The 7,500-nt window shown below is 66.6% G+C and overlaps 2 protein-coding genes across 4 annotated transcripts in view; one reads left to right on the forward strand and one right to left on the reverse strand.

The window, feature by feature from the left end:
* Window positions 1–4,927, forward strand: part of PHRF1 (PHD and ring finger domains 1) — a 29,041-nt gene extending 24,114 nt beyond the window's left edge. For all 3 annotated transcript variants that reach the window (XM_029914935.1, XM_029914936.1, XM_029914937.1), the window contains exons 15-19: window positions 175–2,745; window positions 3,003–3,163; window positions 3,288–3,548; window positions 3,647–3,775; window positions 4,205–4,927. In XM_029914935.1, the coding sequence (XP_029770795.1) occupies window positions 175–2,745; window positions 3,003–3,163; window positions 3,288–3,548; window positions 3,647–3,775; window positions 4,205–4,348 (3,266 nt within the window). In that variant the 3' untranslated portion in view covers window positions 4,349–4,927. The remainder of the gene's footprint in view (window positions 1–174; window positions 2,746–3,002; window positions 3,164–3,287; window positions 3,549–3,646; window positions 3,776–4,204) is intronic.
* Window positions 4,928–5,095: 168 nt separating this feature from the next.
* IRF7 (interferon regulatory factor 7) overlaps window positions 5,096–7,500 on the reverse strand; it is a 3,186-nt gene continuing 781 nt past the window's right edge. The window contains exons 2-9 of the mRNA XM_029957168.1: window positions 7,308–7,470; window positions 7,018–7,222; window positions 6,715–6,773; window positions 6,415–6,622; window positions 6,155–6,250; window positions 5,563–6,075; window positions 5,359–5,477; window positions 5,096–5,290 (exon numbers count right to left, since the gene is read on the reverse strand). Of these exons, the coding sequence (XP_029813028.1) occupies window positions 5,135–5,290; window positions 5,359–5,477; window positions 5,563–6,075; window positions 6,155–6,250; window positions 6,415–6,622; window positions 6,715–6,773; window positions 7,018–7,222; window positions 7,308–7,470 (1,519 nt within the window). The 3' untranslated portion in view covers window positions 5,096–5,134. The remainder of the gene's footprint in view (window positions 5,291–5,358; window positions 5,478–5,562; window positions 6,076–6,154; window positions 6,251–6,414; window positions 6,623–6,714; window positions 6,774–7,017; window positions 7,223–7,307; window positions 7,471–7,500) is intronic.

Genomic DNA, 7,500 nt, shown 5'->3' on the forward strand with positions numbered 1-7,500 from the left:
GGGACCCCTCACCCCATGCCCCCAGGAGCGCAGGGCTCCAGCCCAGGGAGCCAGTGGGGATAAGAATTTAAAAGCCCAACTTCTGAGGGAAAGCCATCTCGACCTGGACTAACAAAATGACTTTTTTAGAGGAGGCAGTGGGAACTGACGGCCACTCACCCTCGTGTCTTTCAGCACCTGTTTCCTTTCCGAGAAGCTCGGGGGCTCCGGCTCGAGGGGGCAGAGGCCCTGGGGCCTGCCCGCAGCCCGGAGCGCCACGCTCAGACGGTGGGCCCCGGAGTGGGGGGCTGCGCTGCCACGGCGGGCCCACCCCCTCCTGCGTGCCCGCTCTCACCCCGGGGGCAGCCGTGAGACTGGACGCCTCTGCGACCCCTCCGTCGGGGCAGGCTCAAAACCTGCCCCACGTAAGCAGGCCTGACTCAGAGCACAGCGACGCCCCCCAGTGTGACAGCGACCGCAGGCGTGCCCTGCCCCTTAGTTCTGTGCCCTCTAAGGCCTCCCGCTGCTCTCAGTCGCCGCACGCCGGCGCGCTGCCGGGACAGGCTGTGAAGCCCGCTCCCAGGAGGCCCAGCGTCTCGGAGCTGCCCAGGATACCGAGGGTCCGAAGGGAGGACCCCTGCGGGGGGCGGGCGGATGCGGCCCCCACTGGCGAGCAGCATGTTGAGATCCCCAGCTCCTGCATCAGCCGGCTCACGGGCAGGGCGGGCCCTGGGCAGCCTGGCCACAGTGCCCGAGCAGAGGGCGAGCCCAGCGGCAGGGGCCCCCAGGAGCCAGGCACACGCTCGGGGGGTGGCTCCCAGTCCCCCGCCACACTGGGACCCTCAAAGGGGAAGGGCGTCAGCTCGACCTTCGAGAGCTTCAGGATCAATATTCCTGGGAACACGGCGCACTCCGGCAGGCTCTCCAACCCTGGCTTCTGTAACACGTTCCGGCCTGTGGACAATAAGGTGCAGAGGAAGGAGCACCCCTCTCCGCTCTTCTCCATCAGGAAGACCAAGCAGCTCAAGAGCGAGATCTACGACCCCTTTGATCCCACGGGCTCCGACTCCAGTTCTGCCGGCAGCAGCCCCGAGCGCCTGGGCTCTGGCCTCCTGCCCTCCGAGATCACACGGACCATCTCCATCAACAGCCCGAAGGCCCCAACGCTGCAGACAGTGCGCTGTGTCACGTCCTACACGGTGGAAACTGTCTTCGGGGCGGAGTCTGAGTCCCCTCGAGGGTCATCCTCCAGCGTGCTCGAGCTGCAGGGCCAGGGGGCTGCCGAGGGCTCCTCCGACGTGGCGTGTGAGGGGCTGGACAGGGCAGCCGCCGAGGGCCCGGGTGCAGCCTCCAGGGCCCAGAGGCCATCCGCACCAGAGGACAAGGACCGGCTGCCCTGCAGTACCTTCTTCGGCTCCGAGGAGCGGACGGTGACCTGTGTGACCGACGCAGAGCCGGAGGCGCCGCCCAGCCCAGACGCAGCGCAGACGACTACGCACAGGGTCGTGGAGCTCAGGTCCCCGTCCTGCTCCCGCTCCACATCCAGCTCCCGCGGCAGGAAGGAGGCCAAGAGGAAACGGGCTGAGGCCAGGGAGCGCAGGAGGGCCCGCTCAGGCTCCCGCTCGGGCTCCCGCTCTGGGGACAGGAGCTCACGGTCGGTGTCGCCGCCGGTGGGTGGAGACCACCCCAGGAGGCAGCAGCCCAAGGCCCGGGGCCGGAGGTCCTCCAGTGACCACTCCAGCAGCCACGAGCGGGCCAAGCGGAAGAAGGCGAAGGATGAGGGCAGGAGGAGGAGGAGAGACTCGTGGGGCCGTGACCGGCGGCGCTCCCGCTCCCGCTCCGGCAGTCCCGGCAGCTCCTCCCACGAACGCAGGGAGAGCAGGAGGAGGAAGCGGAGGCGGTCAGGGTCCAGGTCCCGGGGGAGGGAGTGCTCCCCCTCCAGCAGCCTGGAGAGGGCCCGGAGGCACCGGCATGCCAGGGAGCGGAGTCCTCGGGAGCGGGAGCGGGCCCGAGTCAGGCGGAGCTCCCGGGAGCGGAGGAAGCGCAAGTCCGGGTCGCCAAGGTCGCCGAGCGTGGAGCACAGGCCCCGGGAGCACCAGCGTCCTCGTTCCCGTGAGAAGCGGCCTAGGCCTCGCTCTCCCGAGAGGAAGGTGGTGCCCCCTCCCCAGGAGGAGCAGAAGGCTGACCGGGAGCAGCCGGCCAGGCCGCCAGCCTCCGAGGGCACAGACGCCTCTGCAGCAGGGGCCGAGGCTCACCAGGACGCCCCGGACGTGCCAGCGGAGTGTCCGCCCGAGGACCTCGACTACGGAGACTCTGTCGAGGCCGGGCACGTCTTCGAGGATTTTTCAAGTGACGCTTTCCTCATGCAGCTTGATGACATGAGCTCCCCGCCCTCCCCAGAGAGCACGGATTCCTCCCCAGAGCGAGGCTTCCTGCCCAGTCCTGTGGCGCCCCCGGCCGGCCAGCAGCAGGACACCAGCCTGGTGGCTGTCATCAGACGCGAGGGGTCACTGATCCACGACGCAGATGCACAGCCCCCGCCCCGGGCTCAGGCCCCCCAGGAGAGGCCCTTGCTCCAGCAGGACGCAGCGGGGGCCGCCACAGCGCCCGGCACCACGGGAGGCCAGGCTGCAGCCGGGGTGCAGGCCGGGAGGGAGGAAGGCCCCTCGCAGACGCCCTTGCTGCGCGCAAAAGCCCTGGTGAAGAGAGTCACGTGGAACCTGCAGGAGGCGGAGAGCGACGCCCCCGCGGGGGACCGAGGCCTGCGTGAGTAGTGGCGAGGGTGGCCGGGGCTGCGCGTGAGGAGGGGGCTGCCCGGAGTGGCTTCCAGTATGCGGGGGCTGTCTTCTCTCCCCGGGGGGCCCTTGGAACTCTTTGGTCACTTCAGCGTAAGCTGTGGTTCAGGGAGGCGGCTGCAGCCTGGCCCATGGTCCTTGCTGCTTTTCTGGAGTTTTCTGGCATGGAAGCAGCCCCTGACCCCGAGGTAATCACAGAGCACCCACCTCCCCTGTGTTGGTCCTCAGGAACACCGCTCCACAGGCCCCAGCAGCAGACCCGGGAAGGGGTTTGGGAAACGGAAGACATGGGTCCCCCGGTGGGGTTCCAGCAGGCACCCTTCTCTGAGCCGCCTGCCCCCAGCTACGTGCATGCGGAGTCTGGCTTTCCTGCCGTCGAGCCCTCTCAGGTGGGTGCCTGGGCTGGAGGGACACGGTCGTGTGTCGGGCCGGGGCTGAGGGACTTCCCTCTCTGCCGGGGATCTTCTGCCGGGAGCCCGAGCCCTGCGCTAAGCAGTCTGCGCTCCTGTCCAGGTTTACGCCCCCAGCCTGCCGCCCGCCCCAGCTGTCCCCTTGAGTCTTCCGCCCTACGCGCCAGCCAGCCAGCCCGCGGCGCAGTTCATCCTACAGGGGAGCCTTCCCCTGGCGAGCTGCGGGGTTGCCCAGAGCCCAGCCCCGGTGCCCGCTGCCCTGACCGTGGCCTCAGAGCCAGCTGGCCATGCCACTGTCACCGGCAATGCCGAGGAGCGAGCAGCCGCGCCTCGGCCTGCCCCAGAGAAGGCCAAGAACGAGGAGGTGAGTCCCGGCCCCCCTTCCTCCTGAGAGGGCGCTCCTGGGCTCTGCCCCCACGCGCGGGCCCCAGGCTGGCCGGTCACAGGTGTCCTTGCTCTCAGTACATGAAGAAGCTGCACATGCAGGAGCGGGCGGTGGAGGAGGTGAAGCTGGCCATCAAGCCCTTCTATCAGAAGAGGGAGGTGACAAAGGACGAGTACAAGGACATCCTCCGCAAGGCGGTGCAGAAGGTGGGTGTGGCCGGCGGCGGGGGCAGGTCTGCTGGTCTCCCACGGGTGTGGGCTCTCAGGAAGGCGCTGCGGCCCAGGGTTGTGCAGCCAGAGGCCACTTCTGTCTTCCTGTCAGTGTAGCTCATAGGAAGAGTAGATGGTGTGTGTGAGGGGCTAGAACGGTGTCCTTGTCACTTGTAGTTGGCACACCACACTTGCCTCCAGGAGGGGGGCAGGACCCTGGGAGGTGAGCAGGTCTCTGGCCCAGGTGTCAGTTTTGGGTCTGTGGCCCACTGGCTGCACCTGCCCAGCTGGTTTGGAGAGGGACTCTCAGCAGGGTGGGTGGGTGTTTGAGTGTCATGATCTGTCCCTTGTGATGTGGACCCCCAGGGGCCCGTGATCACCATGGGGACATCTGAGTGACCTGGGCCTTCTGCCCCCCACCCCCAGATATGCCACAGCAAGAGTGGGGAGATCAACCCTGTGAAGGTGGCCAATCTGGTCAAGGCCTACGTGGACAAGTACAGGCACATGCGCAGACACAGGAGGGCCGAGGCCGGCGAGGAGGCGCCCCCCCAGGGCACCGAGAGCTGAGCCGGGCACAGAGCGGGGGGCGCCCAGTCCCCACCCCCGAGTGACTCTGTTGGGAGAGACAGGAGCAGAGAGTCAGGAGACACCCAGAACTCCTGTGTTCGGGGTTCCTGTGATCACACATGGTCTGTGCACCTGTCTTGCTCACAGTTTAAAACCGGACTTTTTTATATGTATGTTATAGATATACACTGTTTCCATGGTGTTCTAATTTATCAAAAATGGATTATCTTTAGAAACTTCTTGATTGACTCAGTATTTGAAAGGTGAAGCCTTTGGTGATCAGGAGGGTCCTGGCAGGGTGGAGGGGGGCCCTCGACCCAGCTCACAGATGGCCTGGTTTTATTTTCTATCCTAATAAGGGAAGGCCGTTCCCAGATTTTCTGTTTGTGATGCTCTGTAAATGACATCGCTTGCTGCCTCCCGCGGGGCAGAGCAGTGTTGGTGGATCTGGAAGGCGGGGGACCCTGCACACAGCACAGTCGGCCATTCACTGTCCGCCTCCCCAGCACACCTGGCAGGAGCCCACACCCGCTGTCCCCAGAGCATTTTGTATTCTGAGTAGAGTTTGTTGGCTCTAAAGTGTGTGGCTTATTTCTTCATTGTGAAGACAGAAGAGAACGGGTGTGTGGGTGGGCTCACGGTGGCCACCTCCCTTTCTGGGTGTGCGAGGTGAGCCTCAGAGCCTGGGGGGCCCCTTCTGAGCTCCAGCCCCAGCCCTCGACCCACCCCTGGTCAGGACACAGGCGCTGCTTCTGGAGTCCTTTTTATTGGACCAGGAGAGGGCTCTTAGGCGGGCTGTCCCACCTCCATGAGGAAGTGCTCGAGGGCCTCGTAGAGGCTGTTGGCGCTGGACAGGCAGAGGCTGAGGCTGCTGCTGTCCAGGGAGGACGCCCCCTCTCGCTGCACGCACTCCAGGTGCGCCCGGCACAGCCACGGCTCCAGCTGCGGGGAGGGCGTTGTTAGGCCAGAGGGGCTGCATGGGGCCCTGCCCGAGGGACCCTGCGCCTCACCTTCACCAGGACCAGGCTCTTCTCTTTGGGCCTCCCAGCCGACAGGTCCTGCCCAAAGCCCAGGTAGATGGTGTAGTGCGGGGAGCCCCGACGCCGGCAGGCCCGGAACTCCAGCAGCTCTGTAGGGCAGGGCTGTGGTGAGCAGGGCAAGGGCAGGAGAGGGGCCGGGGAGGGCAGCGGCCCCAAGTCGGGTGCATCACTGACCTCGGAAGAAGGTGCTGAAGTCGAAGATGGGGGTGTCCTGGTTCCTTTGCAGCAGGCACGGGGGTGTGGAGGGGCTGGCAGAGCCCAGGGGCCCGCCCACCTCCCAGTAGACCTTGCATTTGCCCAGGCGCCGGGCCCACAGCCGGGGCCCCCGGAGCTCCAGCTGCAGGCCAGGGGCCACGTGCTGCAAGAGCTTCTCCGTGTAGTGAAGCTGCTTCTGGTCCGGGAGCTCAGCCGGGCTTGGGAAGGCCACACGCTGGGGCCCTGTGGCCTCGGCAGCTGGGCTTGGGGACCCATACAGAAGCACAAAGCTCGGACACCCTACGGTCTCGTGCAGCACCGTGCGGCCCTTGTACATGATGGTCACATCCAGGGCCCCCAGGCTGGGCTCTGCCTGTAACCCCAGCTGTGAGTGGCCAGGCCCCACCGAGACCTGCGCATCTGCCATCCGGATGCCAGGCGCCACCTCCTGTGGGGCCTGCCAGGGCTCCAGGGTTAGGACTGGGCCTGCATCTGCGGAGGAAGGTGTGAGCTGGCACCACATCCCCCAGCTCCTCCCTCCTTCATGCCCTGCCCCCCTGGCTCCTCTCACCTGTCACCTGAGCCTGGTGTATGGCTTGTGGCCTGGGGCTGGGGGCCGTCTCCACTGCCCTAGGCAGGTATGGCTCCAAGTCGGGGAGCTCTGGGCCTGAAGAGGGTGACCGTGGGAACAGCTGTACTGGGCCAGCTGTGGCTGGCCCGGCCTCTATCCCCCTCCACCTCTCTCCAGGAGGACTCTTTGGTCCTGTCAGCTCCTCCCCTTGGCATGGGGCCCTGCAAGGCAGAGCACCCCCACCCAGCCCAGCCTCTCACCAGGGGCCTCCGGGGGGATGGGCTCCAACGCCCACGCAGCATCCAGCAGGTGGTCCTCCAGGCAGCTCTGCTCTAGAGCCTGGAGCACGAGGTCCCCAGCGCTGCCAGCGGGGCCAAAAGGGGAGTGTGGGGCACAGGGCTCAGAGCGCAGCCCAGGCCCTGGCCTCTCAGCAGCAGATCCTGCCAGGCCCTGCCTGGGGAGCCCACCCTGCAGGGGAAGGAGGCGCAGTGTAAGAGTCTCCCAGCTCCACGGAGGAGGGGAGGCCCCTACCTGGGAGCAAGGAGGGCAGAGCACCTTACCGTCAGGGGCAGGGTATCTTCCAGGGTCTTCTCCTCCCCCTGGTTAGTGCCTGGGCCTTCTGAGGGAGAACTGGGATGAGACTCTGGAGTTGGAGACACTTGGGTATGGATGCCCCCTCCTCACTGGTGCCAGCAGGCCATATCAGCTTTCCCCGCCCTCCGCAACAAGCTGGTACGTGCCTCTTCCAGGCCAGTTTCCAAAACCACAGATCTGCCCCAGAGCCCATCTCCAGCACAAAGACCCGATGTGCCCGCTGCACCGAAGCTCTGCCCTGGACGTCCTGCCCCCTGGGGGCTCCTCACCTCTCCACCACAGGGCGGAGCTGAGCCCATACACCTTATGTGGGTCGGTGGGGTCCCCTGAGTTGTCTTGCAGCATCACAAAACGCTGGGTGCTGTGCAGTGCACAGCGGAAGTTGGTTTTCCAGCTGGCGCGGAGCGGGCCTTCGGAAGCCAACTGATCACTGCTGCTGCCTGGAGGCCACCGGCCGCGGGCCACCGCCCAGGCCTGGGGACATGGGAAGAAGGTGTGAGCCCGGGGGCGCGGGCCAGGGCCTGCCTGGCCCTCCCCTCCCTGCCGACTGGGCTCCCACCTTGAAGATGCGCGAGTCGGCTTCTTCCAGGTCCTTCCGCGAGAAGTGCTTCCAGGGCACGCGGAAGCGCGTGCGGGCCGCGTCCAGCCACCGCAGGCCTTCGTAGCGGCCGCTGCCGACCTCCCCCAGGAGCCAGTCCGCGAACAGCGGGCGCGCGGGCCCCCTGCGGGCGGAGCGACAGGCGGGGTCGGGC

The sequence above is a fragment of the Suricata suricatta genome, chromosome 11 (assembly GCF_006229205.1).
Source record: "Suricata suricatta isolate VVHF042 chromosome 11, meerkat_22Aug2017_6uvM2_HiC, whole genome shotgun sequence".
NCBI classification, from domain to species: Eukaryota; Metazoa; Chordata; class Mammalia; order Carnivora; family Herpestidae; genus Suricata; species Suricata suricatta.